Genomic DNA, 21190 nt, shown 5'->3' with positions numbered 1-21190 from the left:
CGTGGCTACTTTGGTGAAACCCTGTCTCTACCAAAAATACAAAAAATTAGCCAGGCATGGTAGGGGGCGCCTGTAGTCCCAGCTACTCAGGAGGCTGAGGCAGGAGAATGTTGAGAACCCAGGAGGCGGAGCTTGCAGTGAGTGGAGATGGCGCCACTGCACTGCAGTCTGGGCGAAAGGGTGATACTCCGTCTCAAAAAAAAAAAGAAAATCAGTATGAGGGAAGAGAGAGACCCTCTCATATTGTTTTATACTCAGAAAAGGAAAGAGAAGTGAAACTAAAGGCAGGTAGCCCGGCACCTAGGAACCAGACCTGAAACCAGGCCTGGGCCTGCCTGACCTAAGCCTGTTAGTTAAAATTCGACTCCTGACCTAGCAACTGTTGTTATCTATAGATTCCAGACATTGTATGGAAGGACATTGTGAAACCTCCCATTTGTTCTGTTTCACTCTGACCACCGGTGTGCTCGCAGCCCCTGTCACGTACCCCCTGGCTTGCTCAATCAATCATGACCCTCTCACGCAGACCCCCGTAGAGTTGTGAGTCCTTATAAAGGACAGAAGTTGAGCACCTGACCAGCTCGGATTTTAAGACACTAGCCTGCCGATGCTCCCAGCTGATTAAAGCCACTCCCTTCACTAGCTCGGTGTCTGAGAGGTTTTTGTTTTTGTTTTTTTTTTGAGGCGGAGTCTCGCTCTGTCGCCCAGGCTGGAGTGCAGTGGCCGGATCTCAGCTCACTGCAAGCTCTGCCTCCTGGGTCTACGCCATTCTCCTGCCTCAGCCTCCCAAGTAGTTGGGACTACAGGCGCCTGCCACCTCGCCTGGCTAGTTTTTGTATTTTTAGTAGAGACGGGGTTTCACCGTGTTAGCCAGGATGGTCTCGATCTCCTGACCTCGTGATCCGCCCGTCTCGGCCTCCCAAAGTGCTAGGATTACAGGCTTGAGCCACCGCGCCCGGCCTTCTGAGGGGTTTTGTCTGCAGCTTGTCCTGCTATAAATATAAATGTTATTCTATTTCTGGAATGCATTCTGTTTCACTAATCTGCAAGTCTATCTTTACACCAAAAACCACACTTCTTAATCACTGTAGCTTTAGAGTAGTCTTTTTTTTTTGAGACAGAGTCTCATTTTGTCACCCAGGTTGGAGTGCAATGGTGCGATCTTGGCTCACTGCAACCTCTGCCCCCAGGTTCAAGTGATTCTCCTGCCTCACCCTCCTGAGTAGCTGGGATTACAGGAGTGTAGCTGGCATTACAGGCACGCACCAATACGCCCAGCTAATTTTTGTATTTTTAGTAGAGACAGGGTTTTACCATGTTGGCCAGGCTGGTCTCAAACTCCTGACCTCAGGCGATCCACCCACATCAGCCTCCCAAAGTGCTGGGATTACAGGCATAAGCCACCACGCCCGGCCTATCGTAAGTTGTAAAATCAGGTAGTATAAGTTCTCCAACTCTGTTTATACTTTGCAAGGTTGTCTTGGATATTATAGGTCTTTTGAATTTTCACGTATTTTAGAATCAGCATCAATTTTTAAAAAATGCCTACTGAGACTTTGATTGGAATGGCATTTACTCTATAAATCAGTTTGGGGGAAAGTGACATCATAGGAATATGGAGTGCTCTGATCCACGAATATAGTATATCTCTCCATTTATTGGATCTTTACTTTCAGCAATGTTTTATACTTTTCAGTGTACAGGTCTTGCACATCCTTGATTATATTTTATTATTAAACTTTTTTTTTTTTTTTTTTTGAGACGGAGTTTCATTCTTTCACCCAGGCTGGAGTGCAGTGGCGCAATCGCAGCTCACTGCAACCTCTGTCTTCAGGTTTCAAGCGATTCTTCTGCCTCAGCCTCCTGAGTAGCTGGGATTACAGGCACATGCCACCACGCCCGGCTAGTTTTTTTTTTTTTTTTTTGAGACAGAGTCTCGTTCTGTTGCCCAAGCTAGAGTGCAGTGGCGCAGTCTTGGCTCACTGCCAGCTCTGCCTCCCGTGTTCATGCCATTCTCCTGCTTCAGTCTCCCAAGTAGCTGGGACTACAGGCGCCCGCCACCACGCCCGGCTAATTTTTTGTGTTTTTATTAGAGATGGGGTTTCACCGTGTTAGCCAGGATAGTCTTGATCTCTTGACCTCATGATCCGCCCGCCTCAGCCTCCCAAAGTGCTGGGATTACAAGCATAAGCCACTGCACCTGGTCACACCCAGCTAGTTTTTGTATTTTTAGTAGAGACAGGGTTTCACCACGTTGGCCAGGCTGGTCTCGAATTCCTGACCTCAAGTGATCTGCCCGCCTCAGCCTCCCGTGCCTGGCCAAACATTTGATTTTTTGAAGTTATGTAATTAGTATTTTGAAATTTTCAATTTCTGATTGCTTATTGTTAGTACTTAGAAGTACAACTGCTTTTTTGTCGAGGCGTAGTGGCTCACGCCTGTAATACGAATACTTTGGGAGGCTAAGTTGGGAGGATCACTTGAGTCCAGGAGTTCAAAAGCAGCCTGGGCCTGACAGCAAGACCCTGTTGCTACAAAAAAAATTGTTTTTTTAATTAGCCAGCCATGATGGCATGCACTCCACCCAGCCTGAGGTAGGCAATGCTTTTTGTGATATTTGAGGAGAAAGACGTTCCTGGGAGAAGGAAAGAAACATGCAAAAGGTGACGGGCCTGCCTGGGGCATGGTAGGGATGGTACACCTGAGGCCCCACAAATTGGGCATTATGCCTGAAGGGCAGAGTGTGGGAGGGAAGGCAAGGCGTGAGCTCAGGTGTGAGGAGATCTCTCTGGCCGTTGTACGGATAACGGATGAGGAGGAATGCATAGGAAAGGGGACTGTTGCATTTTCCCAGGCATGAGATGATGATGGTCTGGATTAGGACAGTGGCAGTGAAAATGGCAAGGAAAGAATTGAATTCTAGAGACACTCAAGAGGTAGAACCAACAAGATGTCCTCTCTTGCCTAATGTACCACTAGAGTTTCCTAACTGGTTTCCCTGCTCCCACGTTTGCCTTCCTCCCCACTACAGATTATTCCAACACAGGAGCTGGAGTGACTTAATTTATTTTATTATTATTATTATTATTTTTGAGATTGAGTCTCGCTCTGTTGTCCAGGCTGGAGTGCAGTGGCATGATCTCGGCTCACTGCAAGCTCCGTCTCCTGGGTTCACCCCATTCTCCTGCCTCAGCCTCCTGAGTAGCTGGGACTACAGGTGCCTGCCACTACGCCCGGCCAATTTTTGTATTTTTTAGTAGAGATGGGGTTTTACTGTGTTAGCCAGGATGGTCTTGATCTCCTGACCTCATGATCTGCTTGCCTTGGCCTCCCAAAGTGCTGGGATTACAGGTGTGAGCCACCACACCTGGCCTGGAGTGACTTTATTACACCTAAGTCAGAGCATGTCACACCTCTGCTCAGCACCCTCCAATGACTTCTCACTTCACTCAGGAAAAGCCAACGTCCCTGTGATGGCCAATGCAATCTTGCCCTGGCCTCTCTCCTCCTACATACCCTTCACTAGTTCCACTATAGCCACACTCATCTCCTCCAACAAAGTAGCACCGCTCCACCTTTATTGAGCTGTAACTCTTTACCCAGACATCCACTTGGCTCATAACCTCACTTCCTTTAAGTCTGCTCAAATGTCACCTTCTCAAGGAAGCTTACCCGATTATCCTCGCTGATACTGCAACCAGCTTCAAGTACCCCACCACATCCTGATCCCCTTTATTCTGTTCTACTTTTTTCCTATAGCACTGATCATCTTCCAGCACATTAGATTTTTCACTTATGTCTATGGTTTGCTGTCACATCTACTAGGATAAGCTCCATAAAGGCAGAGATCTTTATTTTGTTAAGTGACATCCTAAGTCCCTAGCACAGGAGACACTTGATCCATATTTGTAGACTAACTGAATAAATGACTTAATTACCAGTTTGGATGTGGGGGACAGATAGTGAGCATGATGCCCGTTTCTGGAGCTGGGGTGCGGACAGTGTCTAGGGACACTGAACTGTTTTAAAAGCAGGATAGATCCCAGCTGGAGACCAGACATGGAAATCATCAGCACCTGGGTCAGGGGGTGGAATGGAGCAGAGGAAATCATGCAGGAAAAGTAAAAAGAAGGACATCAGGTAAAGAGGAGAGGACATATGCATAGCCAGAGAGAAAAGAGGAGCAGAGACATGTGGATCACAGAAGCTTAGGGAGGAGACTTTCAAGAAGGGGAGAGAGGTTGAGTCAAGCAAGGGTTGAAAGCCAGCCATTGGATGCAGTCACTAGAAAGTTACAGATAGGCAGGGTGTTGTGGCTCACGCCTGTAATCCCAACACTTTGGGGGACTGAGGTGGGAGGATCGCTTGAGCCCGGGAGGTCGAGGCTGCAATGAGCCCTGAGGGCGCCAATGCACTCCAGCCTGGGCGACAGAGCAAGACCCTGTAGCAAAAATAAATAAATAAATGAAAAGAAAAGGGGGAAAAAAAAGTAATACGTGGCCTTAGGGGGAAGCCAACTCTGACTGGTTATAAGCCGAAGCTGTCAGGTCAACAGGTGACAGGGAAGATGGCTGAGACCAACAGCACAGAGATTTAGAGGCTGACAGACCTGGCGCCAATCCTAGGGCAGGTTTTGATAAGCCTCTGAATTTCAATTGCCCCACGTTTCGGGGGAGGGGGTAGCACCCCCTAGCTCATAAACCTTAGTGATTGATGATTAAGTGAGATGACGGAGGAAAACGCAAGACACAAAGTGGATGCATTGGCTCCATTTTGTTAATCAGCGGGCTTAGTTGGCTGCGACCCAGACACCAACTAAAATACAGTGCAGCCCAGGACCAGTGGGGGTCTTGCTTATGGCTCAGAGCTGAACAATACACGGATAGCAAAACCAGAACCTGAGATGGGGGCAGGTCTGCGACCTGAAGTCAATTCCTTTGCACAAACAGAACACTTCCGTCCCAAGATTAGCAGGAATTAATCTCCCAGTCTCGGGTACACCTGGCTGCCCCTCCCTGTCCTGGCGCGGCAAACGTCCCCGGAGGCCAGCCAGGGCTCACCCGCCCAAGGACTGTGCTTTCCCTACTCTTCAGCCAACTGGAGCGGGACCTGGGCCTAGGAAACGCAGCTGTCCGCCCCTAACAACCACTCACCTGCTTTCCCCTTTCTATAGGCCAGCAAAGGTACTTTCTTTTTCTTATTGGTCCGCGTAACTTATCGCAACCAATCAGTGGCAGCCACGGGACCCAACTCACTCCCACACAACTTGGGGGGTGATCATGGAGAAGACAAATTTTTGTTTTCCGCATCCAGTTCTCTCAGAGAGCACCGTATTTGTCAAACTGTTGTGACTCTCCCTAAATTGAGGTTCTTAAACATTTCATTCCCCATAGGCTTGTACAGTCTGTCCCTGGCCTACTCCCCCGTCCAGGTGGTACAGCCCTCAAGCTGCTCCACCTCCCAGCCGCTCGCGGGGCCGAGTCCCCCACTAGGCGGAGGCTACTCGGCGCAGGGGCCATACCATCTGTGACTAATAAATAATAGGGGGACCCCCACACAACGTCCCACTGTTGCTCTATTACCTTCTGACCACCTCTCGGACCTCTTGCCCAGCCCTTCCCCGTAGACACGAGCCCCAGATACGGTGGTGACACCATTGCTATGGACCCACGTAGGGCGCAGTGCGAGCCAGGGCAGGACGCATTTGGTACGACCCACGCCGCGCCCCGCGCCGCCGGAAGTGAGGTGTCTGACCCCCGAAGTTCCGGTTCGCAGGGGGTGGGGAGTGTTGTTAACCCGAGCGGCCGCCGCAGTCGCGCGGATTGAGCGGGCTCGCGGCGCTGCGTTCCTGGTGAGTGGGGCTAAGTCTGGCCCGAGTTGTGGTTGGGGTCGGGACCCGAACCTTCCCCTTGAGGGCTCCGGAGTGGGCGCGGCCCTCAGCCCCGCCGCCCGCTTTTGGCCTGTCAGCTGGCCGGAGACCTCAGACGCCGGTGCGGCCGCTCTGCTCAAGCCTGGGCCCTGCCTGCGACGCCCGCAAATCCTAGTACTCACAGGTGCGCGGCCGCGAGGGCAACCCGGCTCCTCCCGTCCCGCTGCTGCTCTCTGCCGGTCGGCCGTTCTTGTGGTGCCCTGAGTTGACACTACTCCGGGGGTCCGGGGACCCCCGGATTCCAGGCTGACGTTCCCCGCCCGCTCCCGCGGGGCGCGCGTCCGAACTGCCCACCCTAACACAGCTGTCACCGGCGCTGTCGCCTGCCCAGTCTACCCTCTGTGCCTTGGCTGCTCAGCCCTGGCCGCGCGTTCCCGCCCCTGGAGCAGATTTCTGCTGTTGCCTCCCACCCCATCTCCTCCACCGGAGGGTCAGCGGTGCAGCTCCCCCTCCTCCAACACTGCAGCTTTTCCTCATCGCCTCCCTAGAGGAGGCGGCTTGGCAGGCAGCGTGGAAAGAGCCCTAGATTTGAAACAAGACTGACCCAGGTTCCAGGCCTTGCGTCAGTGTGATCACTTAACCCCTTCAAAGCTTATTTGTAAAATGGAGAAGAGTAAGCTGTTCTTGGTCTGATGATTTCGAGGGCGAAATGTGATTCCCCCCTCTCCCCGCTTTCTCCTATTGATTGAGGCTGTGCCAGGCACCGTGCTATTTTGCACAGCAGGAGCATCACATAAGTTATTTTCTTGCCCCATTTAGGTCTCCGGGCCAGGGCAATGTTCCGCACGGCAGTGATGATGGCGGCCAGCCTGGCGCTGACCGGGGCTGTGGTGGCTCACGCCTACTACCTCAAACACCAGTTCTACCCCACTGTGGTGTACCTGACCAAGTCCAGCCCCAGCATGGCAGTGAGTTCAGGGCTCAGGGAGGGAGGAACTCCCTGGGAGGGAAGGAGGAGTCTGCCTGGGCCAGGGGCGGGGCTAGAGGTCAGGTAAGTAGGGAAGTAGCCGCCAGCTGTCTAACTTTGAATAAACTGTGATTAGGATGTGGAGGATCCCGAATGATGAGTCCCAAGCAGAGGAAAGCGGAAAGTGACCTCAAACCATAGCCTCTCCCCACTCCTAGGTCCTGTACATCCAGGCCTTTGTCCTTGTCTTCCTCCTGGGCAAGGTGATGGGCAAGGTGTTCTTTGGGCAACTGAGGGCAGCAGAGATGGAGGTAAGATGTCGGTTGCCCCAAAGGTGAGGGCAGGGTGCTGGGAAAGAATGTTTGGGATCCACATTATTCCCTGCCTGGCCCCCAGCACCTTCTGGAACGTTCCTGGTATGCCGTCACAGAGACTTGTCTGGCCTTCACCGTTTTTCGGGATGACTTCAGCCCCCGCTTTGTTGCACTCTTCACTCTTCTTCTCTTCCTCAAATGTTTCCACTGGCTCGCTGAGGATCGTGTGGACTTTGTGAGTGGAGACAGGGAGTTGTGGAGCAGGTGGAAGCCAGGGAGTGGCCAGCGGGCAGGCTTAAAGAGCAGCAAGGGCTGGGTTGATGATGTGGGGTGAGCCCCAGGCTTCCTGACAGGCCTCTTGTGTGCTCTGCCTCAGATGGAACGCAGCCCCAACATCTCCTGGCTCTTTCACTGCCGCATTGTCTGTGAGTGAGATTCAGGGGAAGGGAGGGGGGGATTGGAATGTGAACAGTGGACCTGTACTCCAGAGCACAGGCTACCCCCCACAGCTGTACAGGAAAGATAATTTAGGAAGTTAATTTGCATAGTCTCTGTCCTGTTCCACTCCAGGGCTTCTCAACTGCCTGGGCCCTCAGCCCTTTGCCTTCTCACCTGCAGCCTGGGCAGCCCCAACGACTCCCCCTCCCCCAGGAAGTTCCCAGAGGGCCAGGTTCAGTGGAGTGTGCCCACCTGACTAGCTCACTGGGGCCATGGTAGGCTGGAGGGTGGGGCTGTCGTAGAGCATTAAATAGCTGTTGGGCCCTGGGCTGACCTCCCCTACCCCGCATGTGTGGGGGTCCCCACAGCTCTCATGTTCCTCCTGGGCATCCTGGACTTCCTCTTCGTCAGCCACGCCTATCACAGCATCCTGACCCGTGGGGCTTCTGTGCAGCTGGTGTTTGGCTTTGAGGTAAAACTGGCTTGGGAGGTTGAGAGGACAAGCCCGAGGTGACCCCACATGCGCTTTGAATAACCCAACAGACCCTTCCTCAGCACCTGCTATGTGGCCAACCTGTGCTGGCCACCAAGGGGCAGTGATCAGATATGGCTCCTGCCCTCCACACACTCACTCCTAGGTGATTGGGGAGGAGCACAAAGAGCCTAGGACAGAGGAGGAACCCCAACCTGGGGCTCAGGAGAGGGTTCCTGGAGGCTTGTGCCAGAGCTAGCTGGTAATGGACAGGAGAGGATTAGCTCGATGGACAATTGGAGGCGTGTCCCTGGCAGAGGGAGAATGTGTTCAGTGACAACAGCTTGTATTTGTTGAATGCGAATTTCACACCAGGCCCTGTGCTGAGCTCCTGACCTGCATCTTTTATTTAGCAAGACAATACTATTATAAAGGAACAGTTAATTCTGTCATTTTATAGATAAGTAAATTGAGGTTCATTGAGTTGCCAAAAGTCACAGCTAGTAAGTGGAGGGGCTAGGAGGACCCTGGGTGTGTCTAGAGCCTGTGATTGTACCACTGCACCTGCTGTGCAGAGGCTCGGGGGGCAGTGTGGGTGCAGCAAGGGGGAGCTGTGTGTTTACATCCCCTTCGTCCCCCTCTCCCTTCAGTATGCCATCCTGATGACGATGGTGCTCACCATCTTCATCAAGTATGTGCTGCACTCCGTGGACCTCCAGAGTGAGAACCCCTGGGACAACAAGGCTGTGTACATGCTCTACACAGAGCTGTTTACAGGTAAGAGGGGCCTGGGCCTCTCCTGATCTTGGACCAGCATACTCCACTCTGCCTCCTGGCCCTGTGACCTGCTGCTTTCTGCATCCCCTCCCCGCAGGCTTCATCAAGGTTCTGCTGTACATGGCCTTCATGACTATCATGATCAAGGTGCACACCTTCCCACTCTTTGCCATCCGGCCCATGTACCTGGCCATGAGGTGAGCCCAGCCCTATCCCCTGATCCTCCCGACCTGATCCCGTCCCTTCTCCTGCTTTCACTAACTGTCCTTTCAGACAGTTCAAAAAAGCTGTGACAGATGCCATCATGTCTCGCCGAGCCATCCGCAACATGAACACCCTGTAAGTAGGCTTGTCATGGCTGCTGTCCCAAGCTGTGTCCTGGGTCCCTCTGCTTCCAGCTCTGGATCTGATACAGCCCGTCATCCTAACCAGGTATCCAGATGCCACCCCAGAGGAGCTCCAGGCAATGGACAATGTCTGCATCATCTGCCGAGAAGAGATGGTGACTGGTGCCAAGAGACTGCCTTGCAACCACATTTTCCATACCAGGTGGGAGGGGCCCTGGGGAATCTACACAGCAGGGCACAGGCCCCAGAAGGCAGGCCCCTAGGGACCTGCTGACCTCTGCCTGGCCTTGACCCGCAGCTGCCTGCGCTCCTGGTTCCAGCGGCAGCAGACCTGCCCCACCTGCCGTATGGATGTCCTTCGGGCATCGCTGCCAGCCCAGTCACCACCACCCCCGGAGCCTGCGGATCAGGGGCCACCCCCTGCACCCCACCCCCCACCACTCTTGCCTCAGCCCCCCAACTGTGAGTGTCCCCTTGTCTGGCCACCCAGCACACCACTGGGTACTTGCCCTGGACTGGGTATGGAAGATGATGGGAAACTGGAGAGTCCCTGCCCTCCAGAATCTCAGTCTGGGCCAGGAAGGGATGGAAAGATGAGAAATAGATGCTTGCAGTCAGTGTGACCAGTGCTGGGCTCAGGGCCTGTGGGAATACGACAGAGCTTGCAATAGTCAGGCCCTCTGCCTGGGAGTTGGGTCTGTGTCCATTTGGCCCTTTTCTTACCTCCCTGTCTTCTCTCTGCAGTCCCCCAGGGCCTCCTGCCTCCTTTTCCTCCAGGCATGTTCCCACTGTGGCCCCCCATGGGCCCCTTTCCACCTGTTCCGCCTCCCCCCAGCTCAGGAGAGGCTGTGGCCCCTCCATCCACCAGTGCAGGTGAGCCTTTGGGTACTGTGACAGCCAGGGGGTGGCAGGGATGGAACACTCACTGACTTCTTGTTCCTGCTCTTCAGCAGCCCTTTCTCGGCCCAGTGGAGCAGCTACCACAGCTGCTGGCACCAGTGCTGCTGCTGCTTCTGCCACAGCATCTGGCCCAGGCTCTGGCTCTGCCCCAGAAGCTGGCCCTGCCCCTGGCTTCCCCTTCCCTCCTCTCTGGATGGGTATGCCCCTGCCTCCGCCCTTTGGTAAGCTGGGCCACTCTGGGTTCTTCTGGGGAGTGAGGTTGGTGTCTGGCCCCAGCAGCCCAGACTGAGCCTTTCTCTCTCTCCAGCCTTCCCCCCAATGCCTGTGCCCCCTGCGGGGTTTGCTGGGCTGACCCCAGAGGAGCTACGAGCTCTGGAGGGCCATGAACGGCAGCACCTGGAGGCCCGGCTGCAGAGCCTGCGTAACATCCACACACTGCTGGACGCCGCCATGCTACAAATCAACCAGTACCTCACCGTGCTGGCCTCCTTGGGGTGTGTCTGTACAGGGGAAGCAGAGTGGGTTTGGTGGGTCAGGAGTGGAGCTGCCAGGAGGTCCCCAGCAGTGGTTCTTGGCCTTTGACACCTGCCAATTCAGGCTACCTATCTACAGGTCCATTCAGATTCTCCAGGAGTTCTTGGTAACTCCTGGTGCCAGTCTATCCTCCCACTCCAGAAAGCACGTCTGGATCTAACTAGGAGTGATGTTTATTCGAGAGCTGACTTTGGATCTTACTCCTTTTTATTTCTCTAAAGTCAAATTATTCAGAATTTGCAGTGCTTTAGTTCATCATATGATATTCTCCTGAGAGGTAGTGACACTTAGATTGACAATTGCTGCCCCCAAACTGAGGGAGAAAATAATAGGAAGTCACTTGGAGCCATCCAGGCCCAAGTTCAAGCGCTGGTCCCATCACTTGTTTTTGACCTCTTACGTTATTTGAATAAAGGGGTCTTAATTCATATTCGTAAGTGATGTCTACTGCTGATGCGGTGGCTCACACCTGTAATCTCAGCACTTTGGGAAGCTGAGGCAGGACTGTTTGAGCCTAGGAGTTTAAGGGTGCGGTGAGCTATGATTGTGGCACTAAATTCCAGCTTTGGTGATGGAGCCGAGACACTGTCTTTTAAAAAAGTGACATGTACATAATGCCTGGCATCTAGCAGTGACAGCACAGGCTTGGAAAGGAACTTGAGTCCAAGGCTTGAGCACTGTGGCTTATTCAGTCGGTCCCCTATAAGGTGCCTGACTCCCCAGGGTGGAGACTGCAGGGTAAGAGTGAACAGATCAACAGTCCCTGCCTGCAAGCACCTTACAGCTAAGGGATAGAATCACTTGGCCCTTGAGTCAAGTCACCCTGTCTGAGTTCATTCAGCATGTTCACTTGTGTTTGCCAGGCACTGGGGCCACAAGGGCACATCATTCTATACTCTGTTCTGCAAGGCTCACCAAGGGCAGGAGAATCTGCCCAACCTAGGATGCCAAGGCCAGACCCGCCTCTCGTCCCTTCTCTTCCCAGGCCCCCTCGGCCTGCCACTTCAGTCAACTCCACTGAGGAGACTGCCACTACAGTTATTGCTGCTGCCTCCTCCACCAGCATCCCCAGCTCAGAGGCCACGACCCCAACCACAGGAGCCTCCCCAACAGCCCCTGAAACGGAAAGGCCTCCAGGTAGGTGTGATTGGCCTCCAGCCAGGGGAGCAGGGAACTTCTCTAGGTTCCACTTCCAGTCTCTTTGTCCCCAGCTCCTGAGTCAGTGGGCACAGAGGAGATGCCCGAGGATGGAGAGCCTGATGCAGCAGAGCTCCGCCGGCGCCGCCTGCAAAAGCTGGAGTCTCCTGTTGCCCACTGACACTGCCCCAGCCCAGCCCCAGCCCCTGCTCTTTTGAGCAGCCCTCGCTGGAACACATCCTGCCACCAAGTGCCAGCTCCCTGTCTGTCTGCAGCAGGGAGTAGTACCCCCAGCTCTGAGAAAGAGGCGGCATCTCCTAGGCCAAGTGGAAAGAGGCTGGGGTTCCCATTTGACTCCAGCCCTCAGAGTCCCAGGCAGCCATGGGGATCTCGGGTCAGTTCCAGCCTTCCTCTCCAACTCTTCAGCCCTGTGTTCTGCTGGGGCCATGAAGGCAGAAGGTTGAGGCTCTGAGAAGCCCTCTTCTTCCCCCACCCCTTTCTGGGAGAAGGGGCAGCCCCTCTGAGCCCTACTTGTATGTGTGGAGTCACACTGCAGTGCCGAACAGTATTAGCTCCCGTTCCCAAGTGTGGACTCCAGAGGGGCTGGAGGCAAGCTATGAACTTGCTCCCTGGCCCACCCGTAAGACTGATACCCATTTCCTTTTCTTACCCTGATCTCCCCAGAAGCCTCTTGTGGTGGTGGCTGTGCCCCCTATGCCCTGTGGCATTTCTGCGTCTTACTGGCAACCACACAACTCAGGGAAAGGAATGCCTGGGAGTGGGGGGGGCAGGCGGGCAGCACTGAGGGACCCTGCCCCGCCCCTCCCCTCTCCCCAGGCCCCTTTCCCCTGCAGCTTCTCAGGTGAGACTGACCTGTCTCACCCAGCAGCCACTGCCCAGCCGCACTCCAGGCAAGGGCCAGTGTGCCTGCTCCTGACCACTGCAATCCCAGCGCCCAAGGAAGGCCACTTCTCAACTGGCAGAACTTCTGGAGTTTAGAATTGGAATTACTTCCTTACTAGTGTCTTTTGGCTTAAATTTTGTCTTTTGAAGTTGAATGCTTAATCCTGGGAAAGACGAAGGTCTTTCCAGTTTAGAAAAGGCTCTGTACCAAGGAGGGACCACAGGAGCTAGGACCTGCCTGCCCCTGTCTTTTCCCCTTGGTTTTGTGTTACAAGAGTTGTTGGAGACAGTTTCAGATGATTATTTAATTTGTAAATATTGTACAAATTTTAATAGCTTAAATTGTATATACAGCCAAATAAAAACTTGCATTAACAGTTGGTGGGGTTTGTCTCATGGAATCAATTAAAATCAGTGTCGGGCTCCTTGCTGTGGCTGTACACTTGAGAATGGAATGGAATCTCCAGGAGTTAGGGTTTCCATGGAAGCCAGCACTATCCTTGGGGACACCGTTGACCATTAACAGATTAGGAAGATGTGCCCATTTTACACATGGAGAAGCAGCCCAGAGTTCAGTGCCCTGCCTCAGGGCGGAGACCAAGTTGGGGAGCCAGGAACTGGGAGCTGTCTTAGCCAGTTTGGGGGTAGGGTGGGGTCTCAGGCCTTTCGCCCCTGTGACTCCAGTGAAAGCTAGTAAGCTGGGGTTGGGATGGGATGGCAGGGTGAAAGGTCAGCGTATTCCTGCCTGCAAACCCCTCCCCAGCCTTGATTCCAGGTAAGCAGGCTGGGGAGGATGGCCCTATGCTGGCTGTGAGGAGTTCCCAGCCATTCCCTTGTGGTCAGGCCAGCAAGTCTGGTCTGCAATGGAATAGTGACCAAGAATGGGCCTCTTAACTCTCTATGAGAAAGAGCCCAGGGCTAACGTGGGCACTCTGTGCCCCAGTGCCAGCACTGTACTTCAAACAGAAGCTCTCCAAGCCCCATGCCCGAGTCATCTGTGTTCTCCATAGCCTGTACCAAATAAGATCTGGCCTAGAGCAAGGGCTTGGGGATGTTTGCAACAGTGCGCTTTGGAGGGCCAAGGAAACAAAGTGCCCAGTGGCTCTGCCCTGTGCTACCTTCCCCTAAACTGGGTTGGGCTACTGCTTCCACCAAATAACAACTAGAATTTGAATTGCTGAGCCCAAGGAAAGGAAAACAGAACAGGCCAAGGTGGGCTGGGCACATGGCTCACGCCTATAATCCCAGCACTTTGGGACGCCGAGGTGGGCGGATCACTTGGAGTCAGGAGTTCGAGACCAGCCTGGCCAACATGGTGAAACCTCATCTCTACTAAAAATACAAAAATTAGCAGGTTGTGGTGGCAGGTGCCTGTAATCCCAGCTACTCAGGAGGCTGAGGCAGGAGAACCGCTTGAACCCAGAGGTGGAAGTTACAGTGAACCAAGATCATGCCATTGCACTCCATCCTGGGCAACAGAGTGAGACGCCATCTCCAAAAACAAAAAACAACAGGCCAAGATAGGAGGGAGAGAAAGCTGCTGACACCCCCCATTAGCCTTGTTATTCCTATTTGGTCTCCCACATTAGGCACTCTTCCCCAGCATGTACATAGGGTCCAGTCTTCTCCTTTATGCAAGGAAGGCCTGACCCCAAAGTCCTTTAGCCTTAGTTTCTGTATCCCCTGTCTCAGGGGCTCCAACACCCACCTCCCTCCTCCTGAGGCCCCCTAGACTTGATCCGCAGGGCACGTTGACATGCAGGCTGCTCAGCTAGGCCTCAGAAGCCTTTCTCCAAGAGCCAGGCTTTAAGCTCCTGGTCAAAGTAGCCCTTGATTCGCAGGGTACCTGTCACCTCATTGACCTGGGTGACGGGTGTCTTCCCCAGCAGCGGGCTCAGAAAATCTTCCACATCTTTCTGCAGGGCCTAGGGAAAGATGACAAATCAGGTCAGGCCAAGAATCTCTTCCCTTGAAAGGACTCCTGTCCCTCCAGCCCTGAAAGGGTCAGGCCCAGCCCCAGACCCACCCACCCACTTACCCAGATGTCCCCTTCCACTTTCCGGATCACAGTCATCTGCCGGTTGCCATGCGTGATGTCCTTGTAGACAGGGATGTTGTGCATCCGAGAGCGTCGTACAAAGTAGGGCAGGTTGGGTGGGGGGTCTGCGACAGGGAAAGACACTGTTAAATCAACTCTTCCTAGGTGCCATCCCACCTCAGCCCAGGTCCTTGCTCTCAGTCTGCAGAGGGCCAGTGCACCCAGCTGGACCAAGCCACCTCCAGACTTTAGGCCAGGGGGTCTCCTCTTTCCTTCAGCTTGAAGTCAGGACCAAATTGTTCACCCTGGTACTCTAAGGCCCCACACAAGGCCTGTCACTAAGTAGGTACTCAAGAAAACATGAAGTCAGGGACATGCCTCCCTGGACCTTTGGGTCCCCCTCTAGGTCAATCCTTGCCCTCCTCCACTGCGTCAGGGAGGCTGAAAGCAATCTCTGGAACAAAGAGATTGGGATTTACAAGCACTGAGCACCTACCATATGCTGGGCTCTGCACTAAGGGCTCTAGGTACTGAGCAGATTATCTCCATTTTGCTAAAACAGGTTGGGTCAAGCTAAGTGACTAATTCAAGATAATATCAACAGTAAATAAAGCCAAATTCAAACCCAGAACTGCCTGACTCCAAGCTGTGTTCTTAATTATAGACATAGTCTCCTGGGGGGAAAGAAGGTCCAAGCTCTTGGGTTTTCTCTCTGTTGTTTACTTTCCCCCATATGGGAAAGACCCAATCCCAATAGTGTGGATGGATGAGTACCAGTGAACAACAGAGGACTCCATTCCTCGGCTCTTCCTCGGGCATGAGACAGATGTAACCCACAGGGATCGCAAAACAAGTCCTGAACCCACTGAAGAGTCCAGAGCCTCATGGGGGAGGCCAACCTCTGGGGAAGAGGTGATGCTCTATGAAGTTTTCAAATCATCCCTAACCACCCAGCTCACCTCTGGGAGGCTGCCAGCCACTAGGGGTAGGATAATGTTCATGTTTTGGGGGATCTGGGATCCTCGTAGCGGGTAACAGGCGCTCCACAAACTGATATTCATCCACAGACTCCACAAAGCTGGGGTAATCTGGAGGGCCCTGGGTCTGGCTCTGAAGCAAAACAAAAATCCCATTTCTCCAATAGCCTACACAACACAGGATGGCATAACTTCAGTAAGTAGAGAATGGAAACATTACAGGCAGAGAGAATGGCATAAATAAAACGCTGGGCGATCGGTGTGAAAGCTATCAGAATCAAAATGGAGTGAGTCACTTAGGTTAAAAATCCCAACAAACAGAGCTAGGGAGGGCCATGAAAAGACAGTTCTTGTGCACAAATACTTAATAACAAGAACTATCACAAAAGACTGCAAAAACCACAGACTTGCACAAAGGCCACTGCAACCTTACACAAAAAAGTATTTCTGGCTGGACACGGTGGCTCACGTCTGTAATCCCAGCACTTTGGGAGGCCGAGGCAGGTGGATCACCTGAAGTCAGGAGTTCAACACCAGCCTGGCTAACATGGCGAAACCCCGTCTCCACTAAAAATACACAAATTAGTCAGGTATGGCAGTGCGTGCCTATAATCCCAGCTACTTGGAAGGCTGAGGCAGGAGAATTGCTTGAACACAGGGGGCAGCGGTTGCAGTGAACTGGTATCATGCCACTGCACTGCAGCCTGGGTGACAGAGCGACAAGACTCTCAAAAATCAAAAACAAACAAAAATTTCTGCAAGGCCATCTGTCCAACAACTACCTGTCCAATCTTGAACTGGCACTACCCTTGTTATTCATCCTTGTAGCCAAGGATAACTATCTCAATACAATTATGTAATACTCTTTTTTCCTTTCCTTTATTTTTATTATTATTTTTGTGGGACGGAGTCTCACTCTGTCACCTAGGCTGGAGTGCAGTGGCGTGATCTCGGCTCACTGCAACCTCCGCCTCCCAAGTTCAAGTAAGTCTCCTGCCTCAGCCTCCCAAGTAGCTGGGACTACAGGCACACGCCATCACACCCGGCTAATTTTTGTATTTTTTGTAGAGACGGGTTTCACCATGTTGGCCAGGCTAGTCTCAAACTCCTGACTCCAGGTGATCTACGCGCCTTGGCCTCCCAAAGTGCTGGAACTACAGGCATGAGCCACCGTGCCTGGCCCATTTTTCTGTTAAAAACCTTTGTCTTCTTTTACCTGCCTGATAAGCACATAGTCTACACCCATTCCCGAATAAATACCATTTTATTTTAGAGTCTGTTATTTAAGTTGACATAAGATAGCACCAGTTTTTGGTTTTCCACGGTGCAGGGTACAGATGGGATGGAAAGGAGGCTCAGATACTCTGAATGGTCTGCCTCTCTTAGGATTTCGGTGGGATTCAAGAGTATGTGTAGACTTCCGAAAAGTCAATCAAGCCTTTAGAAACTTAAGGCTTAACTTTCTGCCTCGGTTTTAGAAATAGATATTATTATTACATTGGCAGCGTAGCCTTGTTTGTACCTCCATGATTGCCTGGCTGGCCTTGCTCACCTAATCACATCTGTGATTGGATATAGTGGTGTTTAATCTTATGATTGCCTTAAGAATTAAGGCAATCAGCTGGGCGCGGTGGCTCACGCCTGTAATCCCAGTACTTTAGGAGGCCGAGGCGGGCGGATCGCGAGGTCAGGAGATCGAGACCATCTTGGTTAACACGGTGAAACTCCCATCTCTACTAAAAATACAAAAACATTAGCCTGGCGTGGTGGCGGCCGCCTGTAGTCCCAGCTACTCAGGAGGTTGAGGCAGGAGGATGGCGTGAACCCGGGAGGCGGAGCTGGCAGCAAGCCGAGATCGTGCCACTGCACTCCAGCCTGCGCAACAGAACGAGACTCCCTCTCAAAAAAAAAAAAAAGAAAAAGAAAAAAAGAAAAGAATTAAGGCAATAATTCCCTACGCACACTCATGCTAGGATCCCGCCCCTTATCTGAAACGTTTTGGCTTATATACACAGTGCTAGGCACTGTGTTAAGTGCTCCCAAAGAGCACTGCAGTCTACCACTTTCCCTCTCGTTTCTGTATCTACACTCGATCGGGAGACAAGTTCTTCCGATCGAAAACGGCAAAACTAAGGCCCCAAACAGGAATGCCTTAGTTTTCGGGGTTAACAATGATTAACAGTGAGCCTCACACCCACGCGATGCCCTCAGCTCCTCGCTCAGCGCTCTCACCAACAGCCGTAGCCCGCAGCCCCGCTGGACACCGGTTCTCCATCCCCGTAGCGCAGCCCGGAGCATGGTAACTGCCATCTTGACCTCCCACGCCAGCCGTCTGTGCACGCAACTGTCTGGTCCCGCCCCCTCCTGCGCGAGCTGCCCGCCCCTGGCAGGCTTGCCTGTGCGAGCGTAAAGGGGCGGAGCTAGGGTCGCCTTGGGCGGTACAAATATCAGAGACCGGCGCGGTCGCTCGGCAGTGACGTGATACGCAGCTCGAGGTCTGTGCAGACGCACCGTCGCTTCTTCCTCTTTCTCGACTCCATCTTCGCGGTAGCGGCAGCTGGGCCCACGGTTCAGGTAAGAATAGGGCCTTGGCTGGATCCGAAGGGCTTGTAGCAGGTTGGCTGCGGGGTCAGAGGGCGCGGGGGAAACTGAAGAACGGGGCCGGCTGTGTGGCCCTGCTCCAGTCCTTATCCGAACTCCTCGGGAGGCCTGGCCTTCCCCACATGAGCCGCCGCGACCACCTCCATCCCGTCGCTGTCGTTTCTGGACCGCTTTCCATTCCCAAACCTTCTTTATCCCAGAGCATTTCTTCGCTTCTCTTACAAGCCGTCTTTCTTTACTCAGTCGTCAACATGCAGCTCTTTGTCCGCGCCCAGGAGCTACACACCCTCGAGGTGACCGGCCAGGAAACGGTCGCCCAGATCAAGGTAAGGCTGCTTGGTACGCCCTGGGTTCCATTTTCTTGTGCTCTTCACCCTCGCGGCCCGAGGGAACACTTACGAGCCTTATCTTTCCCTGTAGGCTCATGTAGCTTCACTGGAGGGCATTGCCCCGGAAGATCAAGTCGTGCTCCTGGCAGGCACCCCCCTGGAGGATGAGGCCACTCTGGGCCAGTGTGGGGTGGAGGCCCTGACTACCCTGGAAGTAGCAGGCCGCATGCTTGGAGGTGAGTGAGAGAGAAATGTTCTTTGAACTACCGGTAAGCGTCTAGTGAGTGTGGGGTGCATAGTCCTGGCAGCTGAGTGTCACACCTATGGTAACAGAGTACTTCTCACTGTCCTCAGTTCAGAGTGATTCTTCCTGTTTACATCCCTCATGTTGAACACAGACGTCCATGGGAGACTGAGCCAGAGTGTAGTTGTATTTCAGTCACATCACGAGATCCTAGTTTGGTTATCAGTTTCCCCACTAAAATTAGGTCAGACCAGGGTCTCCAAAGTGCTCTAGAAAGTTAGAAACTGGAAAATCCTGAAATGAAACTTAAGATTTGAAGGTCAGATATCTGCAGCTTTGTTCTCGTTACGTATTGGGCCCAGCTTCTCTTGAAAGGCTTGAATTGAGGAAAGAGGGGTTCTGCTGGGTGGCACCTTCTTGGTCTTACCTGCTGGTTCCTTCCTTTCCCATTACAGGTAAAGTCCATGGTTCCCTGGCCCGTGCTGGGAAAGTGCGAGGTCAGACTCCTAAGGTGAGTGAGAGTATTAGTGGTCATGGTGTTTGGACTTTGTGTTTTCCTGTCACAGCTAAACCAAGTCCCTGGGCTCTTACCTGGTTTGCCTTCTCCCTCCCTGGAGATGAGCCTGAGGGAAAGGATGCTAGGTGTGGAAGACAGAAACCAGGGCCTGATTAACCCTCCCTTCTTCAGGTGGCCAAACAGGAGAAGAAGAAGAAGAAGACCGGTCGGGCTAAGCGCCGGATGCAGTACAACCGGCGCTTTGTCAACGTTGTGCCCACCTTTGGCAAGAAGAAGGGCCCCAATGCCAATTCTTAAGTCCTTTGTAATTCCGGCTTTCTCTAATAAAAAGCCACTTAGTTCAGTCATCGCATTGTTTCATCTTTATTTGCAAGACCTCAGGGAGAGGTTGGTGCTGTGTCCCCTGGAAGAACAGTGAGGCAGAAAAGGCAGAAAAGCCCTTGTTAGGGGGGGAAGAAATGGTAAACTACAAGAGAAATTTTCTGTGAAGAAACAGTAGCCACAGATCCTGGGGCTTCAGGTGTAGAAGTGCAGTTATTCCCTATCCTAAGTAACTTGATCAGTCCCCTCGAGTCATTCTTTTTCATCATTTCATACCTAAACAGAGAAGGTAGCAGGAATCATTGTGGTGAGACGTTTGTTATGGAGGCAGCAATGGAAGGGATGGGTGGCGGAAGAGGTTTGTATAGAAGGTGAACCTGGTCATTCCCTGAACTTGGTACCAGCTGTGGCCTTAGAGTCCAGGGCAGGAATCTGGTCCGCCTCAGTTTTAGAAATATTACACTGGGTGCATGGTCTGGTTTGTACCTCTGTGATTGCCTGGCTAGACTTGGTAACCTAATCACATCTGTGATTGGATATAGTGATGTTTCGGTGTTCCCAAAAGTTAGATTACCTCTGGGGCTGATTCAGGGTTCCCTTCTAGCAACTGAGCCTCCCAGCACTTCTGAACCCCACTTACTCATTCAGCTAGTTTCTGGACCTGCCAGTTCTTGGGAAATAGCATCCACCAGGGTAAAGCCCGTGGGCTGTGGACTTTGAATGCCTGAGTTTGGACCTTTTTTTCCCTAATCCATTTACTGGGTGGCTGGCCTTTGAACTACTAATTTAATCTCTGCCATCTTCAGAGCTGCTGTGAGGGTTAAAGGGTGTAGATCAACATCTGGCTTACAATAAGTGTGTGAATCTTGGCTATTTTTGTCTCTGTGGTGTTCAAGACATGCTTTCTGCCTTCTAGCAGTTTACAAAGGGGGAGGATGTGGACAGATACAGTAGCATCCCAGAGAGGGACTCTTTTTTTGTTTTTCTTTTTTCTTTATTTTATTTTTTATTGAGATGGAGTCTCGCACTGTCGCCAGGCTGGAGTGCAGTGGCGCAATTTCGGCTCACTGCAATCTCAACCTCCTGGGTTCGCACCATTCTCCTGCCTCAGCCCCCGGAGTAGCTGGGACTACAGGCATGTGCCACCACGCCTAGCTAATTTTTTGTATTTTTAGTAGAGATGGGTTTTCCCTATGTTGGCCAGGATGGTCTCCATCTCTTGACATCGTGATCACCCGTCTCAGCCTCCCAAAGTGCTGGGATTACAGGCGTGAGCCACAGCACCCAGCCTTTTTTCTTTTTGAGTCAAGGTCTCTCATCCAGGCTGGAGTGCGTGCAGTTGCATAGTCATGGCTCACTGCAGCCTCCAAGTCTTGGGCCCAGGTGATCCTACTCAGCCTCCCAAGTAGCTGAGGACTGCAGGCATGCACCACCACACCTGGCTAATTTTTTGTACTTGTAGAGACGGGGTTTTGTTGCTATGTTGCCCAGGCTGGGCTTGAACT

General features: G+C 52.6%; 4 protein-coding genes across 10 annotated transcripts in view; 2 read left to right on the top strand and 2 right to left on the bottom strand.

Annotated features, from left to right (window-relative positions):
• SPDYC (speedy/RINGO cell cycle regulator family member C) overlaps window positions 1–5689 on the bottom strand; it is a 37886-nt gene extending 32197 nt beyond the window's left edge. For both annotated transcript variants that reach the window (XM_030918164.1, XM_030918167.1), the window contains exon 1: window positions 5583–5689. The gene's annotated coding sequence lies outside the window, so the exon portion shown is untranslated. The remainder of the gene's footprint in view (window positions 1–5582) is intronic.
• On the top strand, window positions 5676–13039 carry SYVN1 (synoviolin 1). Of its 5 annotated transcripts, none has more exons than XM_010363937.2 (16): window positions 5774–5851; window positions 6689–6837; window positions 7055–7147; window positions 7233–7385; window positions 7527–7575; window positions 7957–8060; window positions 8711–8837; window positions 8935–9034; window positions 9111–9176; window positions 9270–9386; window positions 9483–9646; window positions 9929–10057; window positions 10135–10305; window positions 10392–10578; window positions 11604–11755; window positions 11830–13035. In XM_010363937.2, exons 2-16 carry the CDS (start codon window positions 6706–6708, stop codon window positions 11934–11936), a joined length of 1851 nt encoding a protein of 616 aa, XP_010362239.1. In that variant the 5' UTR covers window positions 5774–5851; window positions 6689–6705; the 3' UTR covers window positions 11937–13035. The 5 variants fall into 5 exon arrangements, with proteins under 5 accessions (XP_030774022.1, XP_030774021.1, XP_010362239.1 ...); XM_010363939.2 differs by having other exon boundaries at window positions 5775–5851; window positions 10138–10305; XM_030918162.1 differs by having other exon boundaries at window positions 5676–5851; window positions 10138–10305; window positions 11604–13038.
• On the bottom strand, window positions 12944–18081 carry MRPL49 (mitochondrial ribosomal protein L49). 2 transcript variants are annotated; one of them, XM_010363936.2, is made up of 4 exons: window positions 17906–18081; window positions 15656–15806; window positions 14697–14821; window positions 12944–14583 (listed from the first exon to the last, which is right to left on the bottom strand). In XM_010363936.2, the coding sequence occupies exons 1-4, from the start codon at window positions 17981–17983 to the stop codon at window positions 14437–14439; spliced, it is 501 nt and encodes a 166-aa protein (XP_010362238.1). In that variant the 5' UTR covers window positions 17984–18081; the 3' UTR covers window positions 12944–14436. The 2 variants fall into 2 exon arrangements, with proteins under 2 accessions (XP_010362238.1, XP_030774028.1); XM_030918168.1 differs by having other exon boundaries at window positions 12962–14583; window positions 15656–15841; window positions 17866–18002.
• FAU (FAU ubiquitin like and ribosomal protein S30 fusion) lies at window positions 18002–19711 on the top strand. Its single transcript, XM_010363940.2, has 5 exons — window positions 18002–18247; window positions 18518–18600; window positions 18695–18839; window positions 19303–19358; window positions 19536–19711. Exons 2-5 carry the CDS (start codon window positions 18526–18528, stop codon window positions 19659–19661), a joined length of 402 nt encoding a protein of 133 aa, XP_010362242.1. The 5' UTR covers window positions 18002–18247; window positions 18518–18525; the 3' UTR covers window positions 19662–19711.
• Window positions 19712–21190: the final 1479 nt, after the last annotated feature.

This window comes from Rhinopithecus roxellana, chromosome 15 (assembly GCF_007565055.1).
Source record: "Rhinopithecus roxellana isolate Shanxi Qingling chromosome 15, ASM756505v1, whole genome shotgun sequence".
NCBI classification, from domain to species: Eukaryota; Metazoa; Chordata; class Mammalia; order Primates; family Cercopithecidae; genus Rhinopithecus; species Rhinopithecus roxellana.
This window is presented reverse-complemented; position numbering and strand designations above follow the sequence as displayed.

Excerpts from the sequence above, each read along its gene's own strand:
- SYVN1 (XM_030918161.1), top strand. The coding sequence starts at position 6,706 with ATGTTCCGCACGGCAGTGATGATGGCGGCCAGCCTGGCGCTGACCGGG. Across the intron at positions 8,061-8,710 it reads AGCTGGTGTTTGGCTTTGAG|TATGCCATCCTGATGACGAT; the intron begins GTAAAACTGGCT and ends CTCTCCCTTCAG. Across the intron at positions 9,647-9,928 it reads CTTGCCTCAGCCCCCCAACT|TCCCCCAGGGCCTCCTGCCT; the intron begins GTGAGTGTCCCC and ends TTCTCTCTGCAG.
- MRPL49 (XM_030918168.1), bottom strand. The coding sequence starts at position 17,983 with ATGGCAGTTACCATGCTCCGGGCTGCGCTACGGGGATGGAGAACCGGT. Across the intron at positions 14,822-15,655 it reads TGGCTGGCAGCCTCCCAGAG|ACCCCCCACCCAACCTGCCC; the intron begins GTGAGCTGGGTG and ends TCCCTGTCGCAG. Across the intron at positions 14,584-14,696 it reads AAGTGGAAGGGGACATCTGG|GCCCTGCAGAAAGATGTGGA; the intron begins GTAAGTGGGTGG and ends ATCTTTCCCTAG.
- FAU (XM_010363940.2), top strand. The coding sequence starts at position 18,526 with ATGCAGCTCTTTGTCCGCGCCCAGGAGCTACACACCCTCGAGGTGACC. Across the intron at positions 18,601-18,694 it reads AAACGGTCGCCCAGATCAAG|GCTCATGTAGCTTCACTGGA; the intron begins GTAAGGCTGCTT and ends CTTTCCCTGTAG. Across the intron at positions 19,359-19,535 it reads TGCGAGGTCAGACTCCTAAG|GTGGCCAAACAGGAGAAGAA; the intron begins GTGAGTGAGAGT and ends TCCCTTCTTCAG.